This window comes from Poecilia mexicana, unplaced genomic scaffold (assembly GCF_051168715.1).
Source record: "Poecilia mexicana isolate PSO_F unplaced genomic scaffold, ASM5116871v1 scaffold_10, whole genome shotgun sequence".
Taxonomy (NCBI): domain Eukaryota; kingdom Metazoa; phylum Chordata; class Actinopteri; order Cyprinodontiformes; family Poeciliidae; genus Poecilia; species Poecilia mexicana.
This window is the reverse complement of record NW_028263379.1, coordinates 25,473,269-25,496,412: the sequence shown is the minus strand read 5'-3', so window position 1 is coordinate 25,496,412 and position 23,144 is coordinate 25,473,269. Positions and strand designations below refer to the sequence as shown.

At 44.3% G+C, this 23,144-nt stretch overlaps 1 protein-coding gene across 2 annotated transcripts in view; it reads right to left on the bottom strand.

Moving 5' to 3' along the window:
• The window catches only part of LOC106921764 (serine/threonine-protein phosphatase 2A 55 kDa regulatory subunit B beta isoform), a 50,047-nt gene that overhangs the window by 3,324 nt on the left and 23,579 nt on the right, over positions 1-23,144 (bottom strand). Inside the window, exons 1-9 of one of the 2 annotated variants that reach the window (XM_014993641.2) lie at positions 18,855-20,636; positions 9,275-9,372; positions 7,912-8,077; positions 6,878-6,990; positions 4,682-4,859; positions 4,297-4,461; positions 1,203-1,372; positions 583-674; positions 376-499 (exon numbers count right to left, since the gene is read on the bottom strand). In XM_014993641.2, coding sequence (XP_014849127.1) covers positions 376-499; positions 583-674; positions 1,203-1,372; positions 4,297-4,461; positions 4,682-4,859; positions 6,878-6,990; positions 7,912-8,077; positions 9,275-9,372; positions 18,855-18,924 — 1,176 coding nt within the window. In that variant the 5' untranslated portion in view covers positions 18,925-20,636. Of the gene's footprint in view, positions 1-375; positions 500-582; positions 675-1,202; positions 1,373-4,296; positions 4,462-4,681; positions 4,860-6,877; positions 6,991-7,911; positions 8,078-9,274; positions 9,373-18,854; positions 20,637-23,144 lie in introns of those variants that run through there. The other variant, XM_014993640.2, reaches the window with a different exon arrangement.

Sequence of the window (23,144 nt, the reverse complement as noted above, 5' to 3'; positions counted from 1 at the left end):
TTGTTGTTTTGTTATTTTTTTTCTATTTTTAAGCAGTTATGAAGCGAAACGTGGAACTGCTGCTGCGTGAGTTACTCAACAAGTTGTTGCTAGGCAACCAAAGAGAGAGTATGCTAGTTGATGCCACAAACCTAGCTTAGCGAGAGGTTGAGTCTTTCCTCTGCCTACTTTTCAGCTCTGAATGTTCAGTGAATATTATACATATTGAATATTCTATCAGGCGTGGTATCGACTGATATTGATCACTGGCCTATTGCGATATATGTTATTATTGATTTATTGACCAATAAAATATTGAGCTTCCAGTGGAGTTTTAGTCATCTGAAAATGCCAGTTTCTGATGGAAGCTACAAATAATTGCGTCCGGCGTCGCACCTTGCGAGGCTTCAGGATTGCTCGGGGTTTGCTGTTCTCTCTCGAAGCCTCCAGCGTGACGTCCCGCTTGGTGTTCCGGTCGAACATTCGGAAGAAGTTGTTGTAGGAGCCCGTCATTATGACGCTGAAGGGGGGGAAAGCGAGGCGAGCATTACAAAGACGCGTGCGTGGATTTCACTTCTCTCATGACCGATTGAGATGTCTCACCTGTCCGATCCGTTCCAGACGCACTCAAACTTGTCGAAGATGCAGTCGTTCTCGTACAGAGAACAAAGTTTGCCCCGCAGGTAGTCGTGAACCTGAAAAACAAAGTTGGTTACTGTGTTGCTTTTTCAGTAAAAAAAAAACAAAAAAGAAAAACAACCCTAAGCTCCAGTGCCTTATGCTCTACTTTTAGTAATCCTCCAGGCCTGGTGACCCCTGCTAAGACGTTAGGCAGCAGGCGAAGCCGGAGGAAGAATCCCCTGAAGGCCTTATCAATCATGACCTGCTGCAGGATTACTTTCCTACATCAGACAGGGTGGATCTGACCCCGATGACCACACAGTGGGAGGTTTCACCCTTCGGCTCGCATCGGCACTAACACTACCCTCTAATGGATACTTGGCTCAATAAGCCCTCCTGGGGTAATCGCTGAAGATGACAAGGTTACGGCGCGGCAGACTGACAGTGAAACAGTATTACCAAGACTGATTAGCTTGAGATCAATATGATTTGATTTGATCCGGGCCAAAATGGAACTTCCTAACTTCCCCAGCTGAGATTAGGTTTCTTTTTTCTTTTTTTTAGACCAACGACGGAGACGACGGAGACGACGGATACGTTACCTGGTAGGTTTCGAGTGGTTTGTTCTCCATCTGGAGGTCCCACACCTTGACAGTGAGGTAGTCTCTTGTCATCAGGTAGCGCCCGTTGTGGCTGAACTTTACGTCAGAGATGGATGAAATGATTTCCGAGAAAAAGGAACGCATCGACGGATCCTCTGGCTCTTCGAAGTCTACGTAGGACGGAGAGACAAAAAAATAAAATTAGTTATTTTACTGCAGAGAAACGCACGGCTTTGGATCGCAGAAGGGCTGCAGCTGCATCTCTTTGCGGAATTACTCGGGGAGATAATGGCAGGTCAGCGCGGTGGGCAAATATTGGTTATGATTCATATTGACTCTGGCAGCTGCTGATCCATGTGCGGGCCAGCACACCGGGGACGGGAGCCAGGCATTCCATCGTTAGCTGTCAAGTCAATGCATCTCCCCGCTCTTCCTTTCTCCCCCCCCCACCCCATCTCATCTTTATTTCTCTTAAAAAAAAAAAAAAAAAAGCCCCCATCCGCTGTCAAGCCCGCTCCTCAGCTGAGGCCTGGAGGATCAGCCTGTGATGTGTCAGTGGGGAGTCTAACTAGCGCCGCAGCGTCAGAGATGAAAAAATGAAGGGGGATGAGGAAGGGATAAGAAAAACAAATCAATGTCAAAAATACCGGCCACATATGAGCCCCGTTGGATTTCTGTGTGCGTATATGTGTGCCGGTGGAAGGAGTGTTTGGGAATAAGTGGAAGAGTGTATGTATATATGCATCTGTGTGTGTGTGACCCTGCCCTCCCGCTCCAGGGGTGTATAATGGGGTCTCCTGGGAGTCAACAGGGGGAGGGCAGAGGGTTTGTTTGGTCCCCCTTTCTCTGTCCTTGGGGCATTTGACAATCCCTTCCTAAGTCCTCTAACCATCCCTCACCCATCCATCCATCCCGGCTGCAGCGCTGATTGATACCAGAAGTCTCACGGATTTACGGGTTTGGAGGGAGATGCAGAATAATTCTGGGGCGCAGTCAAGCGTGTCTGCTTGCTTTATGAAATCGCACCTTTATACCCACCAATTTTATTTATTTATTTATTTTAAACATTTTGTCACTTTTCAACCTCCAATCTTAAAAAGTGTTATTATTATTGTGAGTTTATTTAATAGAGAAACATTATAATTCATTATTCAGTCATGTTTCACAAATTAAAAAACATGCTTTATTATAATGTCTGTATTATCCTGACACCTCAACAGAAATGCGAGTGCAGCCCACCTGCATGCAAACTTGCAGTCCAGTGAAGGCAACCAGAGAAATACATGCAACTTGTAGCGACTTTGGAGGAACAGCAGAAATATCCAGCTCAGGTGGGAGAACCAATCAGCAGGATAACCATGAGTAGTATATATATATTTTTTTTTTAGGGAACACAGAAAACACCTGGTCAGATAACCAAACTGAAAGTTTCCGACCTGCAAACAAAGCTCATGTTTTTCATGCATCGCCCAGGAAGACTAAAGCTGATGGTTGGAGAGATGAACGGAGCAAAGTGCAGAGACAGCGTTGTGGTATTTGGCTTCTATGTTCCTCAGCTCTGGAACAATCCACCCGAAAACCTAAAAGATGTGCGGAAAATCTTTGAATTCAGGACGTTTTGCCTGATCAGTCCATGAGTTATTGAAGTACGAAGCGGAGGATTTTAACTTGGATTCATATTTAAAATCAAACTTCTATTAAAATTTTGAAGATTTGCCTTATAATTTTCACACAATGCCTATATGTGTTTGACCTGTTCAGCTGTGTCTTTCTTTGTCTCGCTTACACCTTCGTGCGATGAGATAGTGAACATTAATATCTCCATCCTTACAACAGGACTCTTCTTCTTCTTTTTTTTTCTATTTTGTCTCCAATCAAACCTCCAAAAACCCTCCAGAATCTTTTTTTTTTTTCTTGTAGCGGAGCCTCCGATGCTCATGTGATATTCAACAGGCCACGTTAACACACAGTCCAGTGGATTCATCAATATGTCCGAGGAAATGAGTGACATTATCGAGCAACAAGGTGTGTCCATGAGGGACTAATGCAATTGCTCTTATGACATTGATTTGCCAGCGTAAATGTCAATGTATTCATTATTCATCTGAGCCAAGTGTTTGCATGCGATGTTAAGGCTTAGAGAAGGACGCTCGTTGTTGGAGTCACGCTTGAGGATTTATTGATGGTTTATCAATTGTGCCATATTGATCATCTGGCTGTCACTTGTACATTAAAACAGACCGGTTCAGGGGGAAATGAATGCATCATTCTGTGGCATATTAGGATTATTATTATTATTATTATTATTATTTAATTTTTTTTATTTCAGCTTGTTGTGAGTCATTTTATACTAAATCAAAATAAATTTTCCAGTTCTGTCTGGCATTAACCAAACCATTCATAAACATTTTTGAGTATACTTTTTTTTTTTTTTTTAGCAGAATTCAAAGGTTATTTTAAAGTAATAAATACACTAAATAGCACAAGATATATCCAGCTCTGGAAAAAAAACATTAAACCTCATGGTTATTCCACCAAATCTTCCCAGGTTAAAACATTAGTATTGTTGTTTCTAAATGAATGTAAACTTGTTTCCTTTGCATTATCTGAGGTCTGAAAGGACTGCACCTTTTTTTATTTTATTTTGACCATTTCTCGTTTCCTGTAAATAAATACTAACATTTTTGCTTGGGATTTCGGAGACATGTTGTCTGTATTTCGTAGAGTAAAAGAACAACGTTCATTATTCTCAAACGTTTACCTAAAAAAAGTAAAATTAGAGGAACTGATCATTTTAAGCAGTTTTTAATTTTTCTTTTTCCAGAGCTGTATATATTGTTTTAAAATTACCAGCAGGTGGTAATCACAAGCTTGTTTGAGAACATTTAAAAGTGACAATTAGAAGGTAAAAAAAAATGAAATACAGAAAAAAAAAAGGGTTTTAGGAGAGGTCTGTCTGATGGTATCCACAAACACCAGTGCAGGCTGTGTGCGCATCCGGTCAGAGAAAATCTATAAGAGATCTAAGATGGATTAGCCACACCTTGTCCTAATCTGCGACACCTAATGGTCTTTGTTCTTCTCATGTACTCACATTTGCAGTGCTTGTCGCAGAGTGCTGCCTGCCTCATGTCACAGAGACGTATGGAGCCCTTGCTGCTGCTGTAGGCGAAGGTGTGACACTGCTGAGGATGAAACTCGGCCGAGGTGATGACCTCCGTCAGCTCCTCCATGTTGGCTGGCTTGATGTCTACGATGTCTGAGAGACGCAGCTGCTAAGGAAAGACGTCTGGAAAAAAATGAGCACAAATCTTATCCGGAACAACAATTTGGAGTATTTTACTACTTGAGTTTTAAAGTACAGGACAGAGGGCAGTTTTGTCATATGTTCTCTGTCAAATTTTAAATAAGCTGCTTTATGCTTATTTATAAAAGTGCTGCAGTGCATGGCTGAGGCAGAGGGGGTTTTAAAAGGATACTGAAGCTGCGGTCGGTGATCTCCAGGTTCCACAGGTTCACCCGGAGGTCATCGGTGGAGATGAAGGTCTGCAGGTCGGAGTTGACGGAGATGGAGTTGATATGGTAGGTGTGGGCGTTGCTGAAGACGCGTCTGGCCGTTGCCTCCACCATCAAATCCATCGGCTGCAGCACGGGCACCTGGGGGTGGATGCAGAAAATAACAAAAACAAACAAACCATCAAGAAAACCAGAAAAAACGGCAAGAAAAAGAATCATCTTTGATGTGTTCGGTTAAATTCATGAATTATTCTTTGATTTCAACATTGTCTCCAAGAGACATCCTCAGATGTGTATATTTATGAGTGGATTAGCCTTGTGCACTGGAGACAACGACAATCTTCCATTTATCCCACAAACGGTAAAGAGACAGAGGTGAGAAGTGAGCAGCTCTCTGGCTGTGTGGAGTGCTGGCTCAGGCAGATTGTGACGCTGCAGGGTAACTCAGTGATCACGCCTCAGTTTCTCGACGCCTCCTAACTGCTGAAGAAGTCTGTCTTGCCCTTCGTTTTGTGTGTTTGTGTCAGAGAAATTGGGGAGGAAAAAAAGCGATGAAGGTGGCAAAAACGAGAGAGAGAGCCCGAGGGCATCGCAAGGCCCTGCTGAGGAATGATAACCGAACCCTACAGAATTAGGACCGCCAAACATGCAAGTACAGCAACGCACACTCACACACACACACACACACACACACACACACACACACACACACACACACACACACACACACACACAGTGTGTACAGAGCTGCAAGGGCTTCAAAGATGGCCAGCAAACGGCCTGCATGCAGCCCCCCGTTGGCCAGATAAAACCCAGACAAAGACAGGGAAGAGGGGAGGGAGCCAGGAGAACAAATCGGACGCTTCTTCCCCGATTGTTTTTTTTTTTTTTTTTGTCCGCTGCTGGCGCTGATTGAAAGACACGGCAGCTCAGCGGGCCGCTGTATCTCCACGGGTGTCACTTCCCTTCCATGTCTTTCACTGGCTGTCCAGAGAGACATGCACCTCATTAACCCGGAACACGGGCCGTCAACGGTCCTCAACCTGCCTCGGCAGATTTTCTCTAAACAGAATATCCTGATTTTTTTTTGTTTAAATAAAAAATACTCTGAAACACGTGTTATATTTAAATGACCTCTTATCAAAACGCCTCCACGTAGGGAAACGCCCTCCCTCTCGCTCAGCTTCCCACTCCAGCCCGGATTTCGCAGCATCTAAACAGGATTGCCACAGTCAAGCGGCCCTGGATTATTTAACTGCAGATATACTTAGTGAGGTAAAGGAAACCTTGGCGACAACACTCCATGTACATGAACTCAAAGGCCTACAAGTGCTGCACCTTTGAGAATTCAATGTTTACAACTAAAAGCTGAACCGACGTCCACTCTCATGCTTTCTGCAAAGTTTAAGAGTTTTTTGTTTGTCTCCTCTCCAGTTGCTCAGTGCAGCTCAAAACGTTCACAACCTTGATTATCACCATTACAAACTTTATCCTAATTATCTCAATTAGCTGTTTTGAATTCAGTCACATTTTTCTTTACATCACATATTTTACAACTGCGATGTATGAGAAAAAGGAGTTTCGGTGACACTTTGTTTGAAGGGCTGTGCATAAGACCGACATGGTGCTGTCATAAACATAACATTACACTTTTAATGGACGTTTGATGCAAGACTTGTTACAACTTTGTATTAAAAGTGTCATTATTTACCGAATGTTAACAGTAATGACCATGCATTCATTACACATAAACCCCTTCAATTAAAGTGTTACCGGGTTTTTTTTTTTTTTTAGGAAGGAGTGAAATCATATCTCATAATTTCTTGTATCATCATTAAAATTTCCTTTAGAAGTAGAAGTTGGGTGATTGCTGCTTTCAAGCATTTAACTTGTGCTTTCTTTTTGTTTCAGTAGAGATTACACTGAGGATGGGATTGTTTTCCTTTAGTACAGATGTTGGTCAAATCTTCTATAGCATGGAAATGTGTTGTCTATGATAATTTACACAAGAGGGATTTTGGACAAACTCCTTCAGTCTTTGTCAGAGTTCCTTCTTTTTATCTGTGTGTAAAATTTTACGCCGGCCGGACACAAAAAGCGACAGACTTCCGACGCGGATGGGGCCCTCGCCCCCCCGACAGCTTCCTGCGACCTCTCACCCGCAGCGTGGTGATGGTGGACGGGTCCCGGAACCGTCCGTCCTCATCCTTCAGGTTGTATCCTTCCGGACGCTTGTCCCGTTCGCTTATCTTCCACAGCTTCACGGTCTTGTCTGGGGGTGGAAACAATACAATAAGTAAATAAAGACAGAATACGTTCAGACTGAGGCTCACAACAGCAAACCTCCCCTCCAACTTGTTTGCGGGGCGGAGGGTGGAGGAAGGGGGAGTAGGGCAGCCAATCTGGCACGTAGCTGGGCAGCAGCCAGCGAAGATGATGAATGGCGGCTCGTGTGTGTGTGTGTGTGTGTGTGTGTGTGACTGTGTGTGTGCATTCTATCACCGATATCCATCTACGAGTTGACTTCATTTCACTGCTGCACCGTGATACACCCCCTCTGAGGAAGCCATCTGGGTGCTTTTCAATCTTACTTCACGTAAACACCAGTTACATCTCATCTTCTCGGTCTACTGAAGTGGATGGCGGCAGCAGTCAGGGTGTTTTTTCCCTTTTTTAATTTCCACTGCGTACGTTGGTGTCAGAGCATCGAGGCCATCGCCACAGGACCCTCCACCATCTGCTCCAGCCACCGCTAGGACTCCTGTAGCAGCCATACATGAACCCCGCAATCTACAAGACGTCTCTGTGTTTCATGTCTGTATGAGCTGGTGAGTGCGTGTGCTTTCATTGGGGTGCGTGTGTATGCGTGTGTGTGTGTGTGTGTGTGTGTGTGTGTGTGTGCGTGCGTGTGTGTGTGTGTGTGTGTGTGTATGCGTGTGTGTGTGTGTGTGCATTTCTGCAGCAGCAGCCATGCATGAAGTCCTTAATTTGAAACTCTTCTGCTGGTGGCACCTGCTCAGCCAAGTGCAGCAGCCTCGCAGATAACCGAAACAGGCATTTCTGTTTGACATCAACATCTCAGTTTACACCAGCTTTTAAATGAATCCCGCAGAGTTAGCATTTAAATGAACACAATTTGGCAAACGACTACAGAACGCCCTCTTAGACCTGGCAGAGAGAGACTTGAACTGACCGTTGGTGGAGAGCAGGAAGTACGCTGCATTCTGCTGAGGCAACCATTTGATCTTGTTGATCTTCTCCTCGATCTCCAAACTCTTCAGGTAGTCGAATTCGGGCTCGTGACTCTGGAATGTGCTGTAAACGTTGTACTCCCCTCGGCGATGGGGTTGCGTCTTACTCTGTGGAGGAAGATGAAGGAGGATCAATTGACGTGACGCATCGCTGGAGCAAAAATTTGACCCGATATTTCAGAATTGGATGTGGAGAAAACAGAGCAAGCCTGGAAAATCCTTTCCTGTCCTACCATCACAGACATAAATATTGCATCTTGACTTGAAATGGAGCTGATGACATTATGGTTAAGAATTTAAACATCTAATTTGAACTCTACATAAATAATTAGTCCAATTGTTAATTCAGAGTTTCTGAACCACTTTTCTCAACTTCCCACACCAGAACCATCGCTCCTGGAGGATCTGAAGGTCTTACTCTGTGGTCCAAAATGAGGTATTCGTTCACTCACAGAACTTTGGATTTGGAACTGAGCGACACCTAAAACCAGTTACCAGGGCGATGAAGTCTGTTCGTTGGAGGAAAATCAAAATACTAGAGTATATACTCTGTTTTTCCCTTTGTGAGTCCAGAAACTCAGCAGCTTCGAAGGGAACAGAGTCGTCACAAGGGCCAGATGAGCCAATCAGATGCAGACTTGGAAAAATGCGTGGCCTCAGTCAATCAGCATGAAACATGGATTCTAGTTTCTTAGCTTGGATGACTCAGTGATAATAGCTGCTACATCCTTTCACACCTCTGAGCTGTATTTCGGTGTATAGTGCATGTTTTGTGTTGACAAGGTTTTGTGAACCAGGTTTTAGTGTAAAGCGGTTGGTAAGACGACCAAGAGTCCATTTATGTGGGATAAACAGATGTTTCAGCTAAATCAAAAAGGTCCATCTAGGTTGTTTTTTTTTTTTTTTGTTTTTTTAAGGAACTTGAAAATACGTAAAGTTAAGTAGTTCCTGTGTGTGAAAGGTTGGATTTGGTGTGTTCATGGTTACTACACACACTCCACGAACTGAAAATGCTCCATCATGAGAAAATGAGTAGTCAAATAGACAATTAAAGCTCAGTCTAACTAATTGTGGTATTAGATTAAGCTACTCCTGCTATGCTACTAAATCTTTTTTTATACTCTTTTCAATAAGTGTTAAGAAGTGCAGAGACGGCTGCATCCCCTGACAAACAGCAAAGTGTTTCTTTTCATATTTGAACACCAAATCAAAAACAAACAATCCAGCTAAATCGTTATGAGTCTGTCAAACGCTTTCAGCAGAAAAGGGCAGCACAATTAGCATTGAATTGTTGGCATTTCCTACCTCCTGCTCCCTCTGGAAGACAACCACTCTTCCTCCTTTATCCCCTGTGGCCAACAGCTCCCCCGTCGAGTTAAACTCCACCGTTGAGATAATGTCAGCTGGAACACAGGAAGCAGAGCAGAGCGAGGGAGGAAATGTCAGCGTGGACAGGAGCAACCAGACATGCAGAGAGAGAGAGAGGAGAAAAAAAAGGCCTACGGGGGAGATCTAGAAGAGGGATTTCTAGAATACATTTCAGGAGAAAATTGGGAGAAGGGGATTCTTATGACCAACCCACAAAGGACTATTTGGCACAGAAACCCAGTTTGGTGGAAAATAGGTTAGGAGAAACCAGTGCGTGAGTCACCGCTTGACAATTCAGGCTCTTGTCTGGCTAAAGTGAAACAATCTGTCATTTCTTTTCTTTTTCTTTTAACTGTAGTCGTGCTTTTTGCTCTTGTCACTACAACTGCCTGGGACTCCACGCTGCCCAGTAGCTGATGCTGTTTCAGATGCCTGTGTGCTTTTGCATACCTGCAGTTTTCCCCAAAAAGTAAATAACAGACACCTTACCCTAGAGGTAACATCTCCTCTCCTCCTCGCTGACATACAGCTGCCTGGATTTAGGCAGAGGCTAATGGTGACTGTAATTATTACACAGCCCCAGGCTAAAAAGGCAAAGCATTGTGTCTGTGTCTTTCTCTCTGAAATACACACACCGACACACACACACACACACACACACACACTACAGTCGAGGTAGCCCTTCGGTTTAGCAGTAACAATGATATTAGATGGAAAATGAGAGCGTTTGTTGTTCCGCACCCCCTCCCCGCGCCCTCTGTGGACCTGCTGCTGGTGGAGCGCCGAGCGCGGAGAGAGAGAGAGAGCAAGAGCGAGAGCGAGAGGAGGGATGTTTCCATGGCGACCGTTTCCATCACTAGCGGCGGAGCGTACGCGAGTGTGTCTGTGCCAATAGCTCTCAGACTTAGTTGCTGATGCTAGCTGTAATTCAGCAGACACACAGAGAAAGAGGAAAGTGCTGCAATGGAGTGAAAAAGCTGCCTGCGTGTCTGGGTGAGCGAGGGCGACTCGCTGCAGCACACGGCTTCAGACAATAGAGTCCCTGTAGTCGGGCTCATCTCTGCATGCTGAAAACGACTGGAAGTGTTGAGGGCTTTTGTACCAACGCGTGAGCGCGTACGAGCCCTCCTCGTTTCCGTTAATTGGTAGAGAGACAGGAAAAGAGAGGGAAAGAGAGAGACTTTCGCAGACGAAGCCAGAGGGATCCTCATGATCCCGTGTTGATAATGCCATGAGGAGGAGGCTGAGCATATTTGATTAGAGACACTACTGAGCCTTTTACACGGCAGACAAATTCTGACCTAATTACAGACTGGACTAAAGTTAAAGAAGTGAAATAAATAGTCGCATTGTGTAATCTTGATCGTTTTAGACAACAGTTCTCACTGCCACCAGACTAATTTACAGTTTTAAAACTGCAATCATTTTTCTTGCTATGGTAGCCGTATGGTAGTATTTTTTTTACTTAAAATATTCAAAAACTTTTGCCATTATGATCTTGACAGAGTAACAGACATATAAAAATCTGATATGACCTAGTTAGTAAGTAAGGCTATCTGCTCAGGTAGCATCTGTAGCATCTGTAGTCAGCAGCTTCACAGAAGTAGAGCTTGTCGTAGCGTAACAATCATAGTCAGGCCTGAAGCAATTAGCTTAAAAATTTAAACAGTTATGAATTCAAACCTGCCAAAATGTTAAAATACTGAAAGAAACCACAGAAATGATTGAAGCCTACACGCTTTCAGGAACCAGCTAACCGACATTCATCAATTATTGCTTCCTGACGTGATGTGATGGTGATGAACATGGAGCACAAAAAGGAGATAACAGAAGGAGACATTTATTTATTTATTTGGTATAAAACTGGATTCACCCTGAAGAGCTCAGGCAAATGGATTTTGTCAGAATTACAAGGTATTTCTCTGATTGCATAACAAAACTAGCCATGGAACATTTTAATATCAAGTTATTCGATGCTTTACGAGATTTTCTGTCATGCTGCAGGTTTATAGCACTTTCACTGACGTGCCTAAACCACTGCTGGAGGGACTGGAGCTGTCTGTGGCTGGATTGGGATTAATAAAGTGTTGCCCTCCTCCACCTTCCCGTTTGCCACAACTGGACTTTCTCCTCAATCACAAGAAAAATGACTTCAGCTCTTTTGGAGACATTTGCTTCCACGAAAGAGTGTATGAAACTTAACAGCTGGTTAGTGTTGAGTGGGATTCCTGTTGAGCAGCTGAATGCAGCGTTGCTACATTAGCAGACAGTGTGATGAGCAGCCAGCATGTTAGACAAACAAAAGTCGATTTTTTTTGTTTACGTAACAAGAATCAGCAATGAATTGATTCTTACGTTTTTCTTTAAAGGTTTTCTGCGTATAAAATGAAGTCATGATGTTATTACTCCAGATTGTCACACCATGAGAATCTCAAATACACCCATGCACACTGGGAAATATTTCCAAATGGCCACATTAATGTGCAGGATACACATGGAAAACTACTTTCAGTTTGCTGGCCAGCAATATGCAAGTTAATCCATCCTTCAAGCAGCATAAGAAAACTCTGGCCACCAGGAGACATTCTCTGGTATTTTACTAAAAATGGAGGGGCAAGGGGGAGTTTGTCTTTTTGACACCATAACTTCTCAAAGCATTCTTCCTCCCAAGAAAAAAAATGCCTTTTTTAAAAAAAATTAATGCATATTTCAGTGTAGTTCTACATACTTCTATCTTTTTTTTTTTTTGTTTTTCCTTGGTCCCTCTTCACTGTCTCTCGTCTAGCTCATCATCATCACATTAGCCCACTGCGAGGAAACAGTAATTGATGGATGCCATTTAACCAGTTTACACACGGGTACGTCCTTCAATCATTTCCCTGGCAGCGAGGCGGAAACTCGCGGCAGCGTTGCAGATAGATGAGTTTTTCTGCATGCAAATGACTCCACATGAGGGAAATTAATCTATCCAGCCTGAGACACTGATGGAATTTGGTTTAAATTGGCAAAAATTGAATTTTCGTCTTAGGGAAACACAAGGATTGCGGTCGGGATGGTAGAGAAAGACTTCCCCTATCAGGAGGGTCGGCGGGATCGAGATGGACGGGAGAAATCAGCATCCAGGAGGTTGATTTGATCAAATGCGTACTTACACACGGTCTCTATCTCTCTTACACATCCACACACTTACACACACACACACACACACACACACATACACACACACACACACACACACACACACACACACACACACACACACACACACACACACACACACACACACGTCCATATCAGCAGACCATAACCAGATGAAGCCCATAAATCCTGTGGCTAGCCAGGTCTAACAAAGACAGGTCAGCGCTTCTTGATGTTGCAGAGGGGATGCTTGGGATAGCACACATCCATCAACAGTAATAATGCAGACAAGGCTGTCGGCCTTCTGCTGTAATGCGTGTACGTACAACCGAATTTAAAAAACACAAACAAGAAAGAAAAAACTCCACCATGGAGCAGATTTCTTTTAGTTTCTGCTTGCCAATCCAATCCACCCCCCCTTCAGCATGTAATATTGATGGCCAGCGATCCGACCAGTAGGGTGGAAACATAGATATGCATTGATTCTGGAATGAAAACAATGCAGGAGGAACCAGAAGCATATTGAATGTATTTTATAGACGCCCAGGCGCAGCGGATCAGGAGTAACAGGAAGGATCCGGCGAAATAAACCACAGAGCCGTTCCCTTTAGATAGCTTGATAACCCTGAGGACTAAAACTGGAGGAGTGACCCGGCTAACCTCGGGACGGCGTAATCCTGACCTGGTGGAAAAGCAAATACAAAAAAAAAAAAAAAAGAAAGCAAACAGAGGTTCGATACGTCGACATTGGGAGGTTGTGTAAGACATACAAGCCCAAAAAACCCCCCACAACTGCATGGAAATCTGGTTGCGTAAGCTGCGAGCTGTAATTCAAGATAGACGGGAAGGGACGTGAGCAACGTGGTGGCGTGCTAAAGCTTTGTTAGCATTAGGAAACATGGAGAAGAGAGGATTATATCACTTGTGCTGAGCTGCCTGCGTCAAAGGATAAGACCGGGTGGATAATTCTGGTCTGTTCTCGCACTCTCTTTCCACCTGCCGGCATTGTTCCGCCGCTGATCATCCATGAAATGTACCACACTCGCTCTTTTCTTCCAGGAACACGCAAAACCTCGTGATTTCTGTTCGTGTCAGGACATAAAGACCTTCCTTCTGCAGGACTACAGCAGCTGATAATGGCTGCGTTTTTTTACACCAGCGACAATGGAGATCAATCAGAATTTTGAATAAAGAGCCGATGCCTTACCGACCTGGTGCCCAGACATATGATTAGGGCTTTATTGGGCTTTATTAGCCGCACACAAAGCGGCAGAGCACAATGCAGCTCCCTTCATCTGAAGAGCATGACTCTCTTTGTAGAGATCTGGGGAGAACAAGCTAATTAACTTGGTTTCTCCAGGATCAGCCCTTTGAGACCGATGCTTGGTGTGTGTGAACACCGTGCCTTTTTTTCCCCCTTCCGAGGAAGCTTTTGTGCTTGTTGTATCTTTGAGCAAAACCAAGTGATTTTTATGTTTCTTTCCCAATCCCATAACACTTTAGGGAGTGAAAAAAAAAAATAAAAATAGTCGAAACGGCCAAGACGTGTTTCAGCTCCTCTTCTCACACTTCATTAACACGTCGCCGTGGCACACATCTGACGGCAGACTAAACAACGGACAAGACTGAGCAGAGAAACTGGTGCCAAGAGTGAAATCGGTTCAGCTTGACTGCTGAATACCGTGAGGCATCATTTGAAATGCTGTTTTATTTGGTATTCTGTCAGAAATTGAAAACAGAGACGAGATTGAGAGTGAAGGGGGGGATGGTAGAGATCCGAGGGTGTGTGGAATCGGGATCAACCACCAAAACAAGAGCAGCTACTCTCTCTTTTCCCCCCGCCTGGTTGCCTTGTTGCAATCTCTTTCATCTTGCTGTTGTGAATCGATGATTCAGACGTCTACAGCACAGATTGAAACACTGTTTTTTATTATTCCTTTTATTATTATTACTATTTTTTTCTTTGTTTTTTTGGTGACCTTTTCACCAAAACACAATAGGGATTGGGGGAGAGATGCCGCTTCCTCGGCAGGAGGCGGGAATTAGCTATCAAAACTTACAAATGCATCACCCTCACAAACTCCTGAAAGGTCAAACAACGCCGAGCCTCCGGGCCAACGGTGCGGGGAAACGACTCGAGCTCACTGCATCAACCGCTAGCTGTGCAGGAAGCCGTATCACAGTGGAGAAAATGGGGCATTTTTTTTTTTTGTCATCATGCTACAGTTGCAACACGACGGGTACTCTTTAATAAATTCTCATTAAAATTTCATAGCGCCCCCGACTTAATAAGAAGCTAATCAGGGGATGAAAGCAGCTGCTGAAGAAAGAGTCCGACTCGCTGCCCCCCTTTGCCCCCCAACTTCACAGCTTGCCATTAAGCCCCCGCCACCTCGCAATGTTAACCCCCCCCGACACACACACACACACACGCACACACACACACACACACACACACACACACACACACACACACACACGTATGCGCGGTGTCTTCCTCACACCACGAAGCCGAGAAGGCAGGGCTCTGCGGTTTGAGTGTTTCTTAGTGAATAATGGATGGGACCTAAGGGTATGGTGGGCTAAGTCTTTTCATGCCGCGGTCCTAAAGTGTGGCCCCGGGCCGTTTGCGTTGGCACGGGCAACCGGGACCCGCTCGGCTCTCATCGGAGGCGGCAGCAAAGGTTGTGAGAATACAGCGTCAGTATTCTCGGGGCTGAAGAGGTCACGCGCGGGCTTGTACAAGCGTCGCATCAAAGGGATGCGAAACGGCAAAAATCTGAGAGACGGAGATGATGGAAGGTAGAGGAACGAGGGGGTGGAAGGGAAGGGATCACGTGTCCCCACCGACGGGTCTTTAGGTCATCGTGATCCGGCGACTAAATTGTAAAGAATCAAAAATCAATATCAGAGCAGACATTACGTTAGGTCTTGCCTCACAGAGGGGTATCTATTTACATTTTTGAACACACCGTGTTGCTATTTGACAACTTCATCCATTATATGAAGAGAGTGTAAGTATATTAGCTAGAGTGAGTCTCTCTCTGAAGGTCTTCAGTTTGTATAAACAGTTTAGTTTTCAATAAAGGTTGAAGCTAATGTCTAGCCACAGCAGCTCCAAAACTAAGGCAGATTTTTTTAAACTATCAGTGTGTAAGGATTTAGAAAATACTGAGCTGTGTTGACCAATTTCCAGTTTCTGGTTTTTGTTCTGCTTTGACCTGCTCTACCAGCTTGGAGATTCTCAGTTTATTCAACTTCTAAGTTGCCTCTGTAATAAAAGCGTCAAAATCATATCAGGAGCAGAGGTGATGTCACACAGTGTGTGACAGAGAACAGGGTTTCTGTAAAACAGGGCGTCACAAATTTAAAACGATGAAAAAAATATTTTAAACTACCATTTTCAATTCCAATGCAGATCCCTGCCATAACTTTCAGATCTCTAAAATGCTGCCAGTATTTCCAAATTCAGTGTCTCCTGTCTGTGTCCGTGCACATAATCTTGGCAAAATAAAGTTGATTTTGATTCTACGACAAACAGAGGTTGAAAACTCAAGAGGATAAAAAAAAAATCCTGAAATCAGGTCCAAGCTGTCTATTGCCAATTCCACTATTTTCCCCAGAAGAGGCCAGATCTGCAAAAGCATCAAATGGCAAAGGAGCAAATTGACCAGCAGCTGCTAAAAAAGCCAACATACCTCTTAAGAAAAAGATAACTTTCTGTACCCTTTGTACTTCCTCTGATTTTTTACCAATGACCTTACCAATACTGGAAGTAGCTACCTTTGAGTCTTCTCCCTCCTTAAAAACTTTCATAGTGAGGCGTGTTCTGGAGGCACTTCGCTATGCTGGGGCTAATGACTGGAAGAGAGATATTGATTTTCTGTTTGCAGGGGGTGGACAGGCTGAAGACCATCTGATTCTGGTCATCAGCTGATTTCCAGATGCGTCATTCAATTCAAAAAGTCTAGATCCAAACTAGCCTGGATCTTCCTCTGTCTGGGCTTTCCCCCACTGAGTTCGAGTTCTCCGGTTGAGTTTCAACCAGAGAAAATGAGTGAACAGAAGGAGAAGTTATGGACAATGAGCTGTAACCTGCCTGTTGATTGGCGATCTCTGTGGAGGAAGTGAAAAAAGCCGTTCAATCCACGTTGAAATATTGAATCAACATTAACAAGCATCTCTTTCTGCTTCACAGTGGGGGGGAGGGGTTGTTTATGCCACAGGCGACTTCCGGCAAGCTTCGTAGCGTCAAATCGGGCGTTATACGTCACAAACATTAGGAATTGGGTCAAAATTAAAACTCCAACTGAGGCCACACGTCCAGCAAGCAATCACTTCTCAATAACCATGAGTCCAGACCCTTTGAATGAAGCAAAACGTAGAGCAAGGAGCTGATTTTTACCAGGCCACGTTCAAGCCCTGGGTAGCTGTTTTGTTCTTCACCTTGCAAGAAAAGTTACTCTGTTTATCCAAGCCGAAGACATTCAGAGAGCGAAGCAAGGTATTGACCAGAAGCCCTTCCTAAAAAATTGTTAGCCATCCTTGACTTGATTCTGTACCCAGCTCAGGGTGGCCGGCCCATATTAGTAGCCACCAATGGATCCGCTGAGGCGTGGGATTGGTGCTAGACAAGGGTCGGCATGGGTGACATCATTAAAACATGACATCATTAAAGTATCCTGCTGTCATGGACTAAGATAGCCTGAGGGTAAACCCGACTGGCTCTCACCGCCCTGCGTGTGTGTGTGTGCGTGTGTGTGTGTGTGTGGTCTGAAGAGAACGGACCTGATCGGAACATGTGCACTTTGGTGAATTTACGAGCTCAGGCGGTGGACCCGACACTGGCCTGTGTGGTGATCTTTGGCTCTGAGACTGACTTCATAGCACTTAAAAGACGCACACTCACACAGACCCAGGCGCACGCACACTTGCCCATGATACATGACGTTTGACAATCGATCGTAAACAGCAGCCGTAAAAGACAAAAAAAATGACAAAAGTAGATGTGCGAAAGGCACAGATGGGCCTCAGACTAGGCAGACCTTTTCTTCAAGGAGACTCATTTTACAATCTGTGCAACCCTCGTCTCTGCTCCCTTTATCTAACGCATGCACGACACACGCTGAAAAGGAGCGAGACAGAGCGAAGAAGATTCCCCTCCCGTTTTTCATCCCAGCTCAGACATCAAACAAAGATATCCATCACTCCCACCCCCACTTTGCCTTCTCTCGCTGTGAAGCAGCGACTGTGTTTAGCAGTGACAGGGAATCATCTAATAAGTGCCAAATCTGAGCAAATGATGGGGCTCCCCCCATACATTTGGAAGAAGCAGAGGGAGGAAAAAAAAACCATCTGAGAATGGGAGATGTTTTGCCTTTATTTATGCTCTGACTTTGTCCACCTTCTGGCCTGCAGTGGCACCTGTAACCTGAGCTCAGAGGCCAAGGCAAGCGAAGAAGAAGAAGCAGAAGCAGAAGAAGAAGAAGAAGAAGCTGCGGTGGCTCTGACCCACCCTGCAGCAAAGCACATCCTTAGAAATTCAGCTTTCCTGTAAGATTTAGGTCTGTAGGTCATTTGCATAAAGATCATGATGCATGGCTTCTTTAGGGCTGGGTAACATTTTGCATCAAAACAGGTCTCCAGTCCAGTTTCTGGACTTTGTGGGAAATTGGCTTTAAAATAGGCCTGGTAGATAATAATAATCCGAAACAGACCACACACATATAATATTCACAGTATGTGTTCTGATATGTTAATGTTTGAGGTATTTCAGGATCACTTAAAGATGGTATGATGGCAAATTGCCAGCTAAGATCATGTCACACCCCTCCCACCCCCCAATCATCATGTTTTATAGCTATTTTGAAAATGAAAGAATTTGTGAAAACATCAAGCAGCACGAATCCATGTACAGAAAACACTGGTCCATGTTTCATTGTGTTACCTTCCCCTAATTAGGACTCTTTCCATGTAACCATTCTCAACAAGTGAATGAGGAAAGCCCACTTTTTTCCCCCCTCCTATTATTTAAACAGCATCGCATCCAGATTAGAGGAGCAGCAGCACAGGATGATTTAATCCCCTGTTGCCCAAGATGTCCTAATTCCTCTGGTCATTCTAAAATAGCAGGTGTGACTGGAAGCCACCTCTTCATGTCCATTTGCAACACAGACAAGATGGATCTTTATATAACCAGAATTTATTTACATTAATTTCTCCACCTCGGTTTAAACCGCGGTGGAGTGAAGTGTCTAAATAAGTTCCCCATAACGCCCTTATGCGCGGATTTTCATGTCGCTACAATGGATTTTTTATTTTTAGACTTTTCTCTCCCTCCAGCATGAAATTGGTCTATTATATATATAAAAAAAAATACCTTCGGTTGCATAGTTGTGGTCGCGAAGGAAGCTGTTGTTGATTTTCCGGGTGTCACTCTCCTCCTCCATTGATGAATCGGCTGGTTCGAGATCCTAATAGCGGCAGACCTGCTCCCATCCTGCCCGGTACCGTCAGCAGGCGGGCCGAGGGACCAGCGGGGGGCCTGTCATCGTGGCTCCGGATCCCCGGGTGTACAAACGACGCGGATCGAGATCAAATACTACCTGGGATATGTGAGGCTGGTCGCCGTATCAATCCAGAGAAGAGAGATCGTGCAGGTGCCAGTTGAAGATTTTTTTTTTTTTTTAATACAGCCTAATTCTTATTACTGCGTATTTGGTCTTCTGGTTCAAGTATCCAAAAAAGAAAGAAAAAAATGCTAAAATAGATAGATAGTCACCAGATAACACGCGGAGGTGGTAGAGAGAGAAGAAAAAGAAGAAAAAATGAGAGAAATGTTGCGTCTTCTGAAAGGTTGAACCCGCAGCGGCAGCTCCGTAAATCTCTTCTGAAGGATTTGAGTTTAGGCTAGATTTCCCCCCTCCCTGTGCCAGCGGGGCGGGTGGGATTATGCGTCAACAAGCTCGCTCCGGTACCTCGGCTTTTCCATGCCAGACTCTCCAGAGTTGCATCCCAGATCACGCAGGGGTTCCCACCCCCACCAACCCACAGACACCCTCTTCCTCCCTCTCCGCACCTCCCGGCTGCCTCTCCTTCTTCTCGCTGTCATTCATTCATCGGAGCGGACCTGCGCGCAGCTCAGCTGACTCACTGTGGCTTTTAGCGCAGAGATGGACTGGAGCTGCTGCTGCTGCGCTTCAGCAGAGCAGGGGCCCCTCCCTGCTGCCTGCTGCCTGTCTGGCTCTTTAAATAAATAAAATAAAATAAAATAAAAACCCACCAGCAGCCGCCACCATCCGAGAAAGACTTTAAAAACTCTTCCACTGTCTGCCTGATGATAACCGATATTCACGCTGCTGCCTCAGTTCTGAACTGATGGAGGAAAAATAAAAATACAAATTCAGCATCTCCCTGGCCCCCCACATCCCGCTGCTGCTGCTGTTACTGCAGAGGAATGCTTTCACTGTTCCTGATTGAGCAGTGAACGCTCCTTTGCATCTGGAGCCGACTCTAACAGTCAAGCTATTCATGCTGAGGACTTTAAGGGATTGATGACATTTTGGCCAGAGGGCGTGAGTTCAGATTCAGAGAAATCAGGGCAGAGCAGGTCACACAGCATAGTGCCGCCTGCCCTCCCAGCTGGAAGGAAAACGTTGTAGATCCGCCTTTTACTGCTGTTACATCTGTACATTTTTATTTTTCATTTATTTATTTAATTTTTTTTGGGAGGAGGGATACAAGTTTTGCAAACATAAAAACAGATTTTTCTCTTCTGCACAACTCAACCTGGGTCAAGGTTGGATAGAAAACATCTGTTGACATCAGTTTAGAGCACTGCAGCGTTCTCTATTGAATTTAGGTCTGGACTTTGATTAGGTCATTCTGAATGTTAGAATTTATAGCATTTTTAAAGGGGCAGTCGCAGTTTCACCAAGTGTTTGCTTACTGCTGCTGCCGCTAGTCTGAAGGAGCTGAGTGGGGGGTGAGTGTCAGGGGAGAGAAGCTCTGTGAGGTGGAAGTTCAGAGGAGGAGCTCCGTGGAAATACAGGCGGCACTCAGTGAGACCAAGCGTTCAGGCAACCAGGATGGTTGCCATGGGAGATTTAAGGATTTCTCAATCATGCATGAATGAGTCAAAACAACACTCGGGGAATGTTTTCGATGAAGGAATAACATTCAAACATGATAAAAGAACTCAAAAGGTTGATTTTACATAATACTTTAGGATATGTTTGAGGTCCTGCTGGATAATAAACTTATGCCTAAATCTCTTTTGAAGCCTCTAAACCGTTTTCTTTCAGTGTGGCCCTGTAAACAATTATCGACCGACATTCCTGCCCCCGCTGAAGGAAAGCGCCCAGGTTTAGCTTTCCACAACACACAGCAATTTTCATTTTGTGCTCTTAGGACGTGAAGGAAAAGAACCAAAAGTAAGAATCTGAAAACAAGCCAGACGCTTATTAATAAGATTAGCTAGGTCGACCGTCTGCTCCTCTTTCTTCGAAAAGATCTCATTTCCATGCTGACTTTAATAACGGGGCACACATCGAGCCTCCTTGGTCAACCCTTAATCTTCTGATGAGCGCGCATGTGTGTTTGTGCGTGTGTGTGTATATCATCAGTGTGTCGCGCATCCTCGCCCTTATCTACTCACTTTACTCTAAATCTCTGTTGCCACAAAGGGACTGGGTATCTTCCCTGCATGGTGCAGCAGCAGCAGCAATCAAGAGATTGCGGAGTCCTCTCTCCTAAATGCATTAACTGTCTAATCCGCAGGAACCATTTGCACATGCGGTCCTCAGTTCCTCTACTAATGGGAATCTGGCTGTGAAGGTGGTGGGCTGTTCATAGGTGAAAAAAAAGAAAAAAGAAAAGGGGGACTTTCCTACATGTGCTATTTTACACCCCATCACCCTCCAACCTCCATCTCCATCTCTGAATACATTATGGAGCATAATCCATGGGGGTGAGGGGAGCAAAGAGGGTGGGAGGCCTCCGATTCCCGTGTTTCCGTATTTACACTCCTGTGCTTCTCTAATGAAATCTGCGGAGAAATGCTGCCATCCTTGACCCTCTTAGCTCTAACCGAGTGGCCGGCTCCGACTCCCCTTCTCTATCAATATTTAAACAGGATTTACGAGGACAAAAGAAATACATGAAGACTAAGTTACGGCCGAGCAGAGCGAATGGAAATTGAAAGTGAAACAATGCGCTCGTCAGAATGAAGCCACACGGATGAGAGGTTTCAGTTTTTTTGTAAGATTTGGTGGAGTGGAGGGGGGAGGAGGTGACGAGGGAGGGATGCACGACTGGAGGAGCAGCAAGAGGGAGCAGAGCGCGCTGCATGAATTATAAAGGAGTAAGTGGAGAAAAAAAAAAGCGCTGCTAGGAGCACTACTACTTCATCACTATCATCATTTTACCCGTGTATTTCTTTGTACACACCCAAATGTTCGAAATACCAGATTGCATGAGTTCCCAACCGTTTACAGAGAGAATTACAGCAAAACCTGGAAAATCTGCAGACAAAACTACTACTATTCTGTTTCAAACTTCAAGAAGTCTTGCTTTGCAGTTGGCAAAACATTGTACGTGTCAGAAAATCAACTTTGCACATCACTTCAAACTAAACGTGTGCGTATTTTGGTATCGATCCGATATCAATAAGATACAGGAACGTATCACAGATGCCAATACTGATACCGATACATTTTCTTTAAGTTTGATATATTATCAAACTTCAGGCCTTCAGTTGTGTTTGTGGTTTTTTCTTTGTGTTATTTTGTTGAAATGTTGGATAGCATCCAGACAAAGTTTATGTTTATCTAAAAGAATACTTTAAAAACATATTAACAGGATTTAAATAAAAGTGAGAAACACTAGCAGTTGAAAGCAAATCAAAAGAGAAATTATTTTAGAGGTAGATTTGAGAAACTGCAATACAAAACTGAACTAAAGATTTCCAAAGAAAGTCTGAAACTGAAGTATTGATCTTACCATGACAGTATTGATCCGATATTGATACCAATTTGGTATTTTGGATCGATCCGCCCACCTCTACTTCAAACACATCATCCCCACAGAAGATAACACTTCTAAATATACAGATTCAGTCACAATTCAATGGTTTAATATCAAGGCATGGTCACGAATAGTCAATTTAATATGTCGAATCGCAGGGAAGTTAAACTTCCCAATGTGCTTTTTAGAGACTGAACAAATGCATGCCACGCTTGTCTGATTTGTATTTACTCAATTTTGCATCACTGATTTGTTTGCTTGCAGTCTAAAATATTTTGAAAAAATCACTACGGAGGATGTGACAAAATATTAAACAGTTCAAGTGGTATGTAAAAAACCTTCTGAGCACTGTATTTACTCTGCAAATGGTTCAATCACAAGGTCTTATTTTCAGATTCATTTTTTAAAAAAAAAACCCATCACCTCAGAACCTCCAGCAAGCCGTTCTACTTTGTTACCCCACTTTTCTCGCTCATTACACCCCATCAGCCACTCTGCTGGCTACGAAATCAGCGCCGGCGCATCCGCGGCTGCTCTTGCTGTGCATCAGACTTTGCAGGAAATGCTCGGGGGGCCACCAGAATTGGAGAGCGTGTCCTCGATTCTCCTCGACCGTTTGGACAAAGTGGGTTAAATTAGGCTCGAG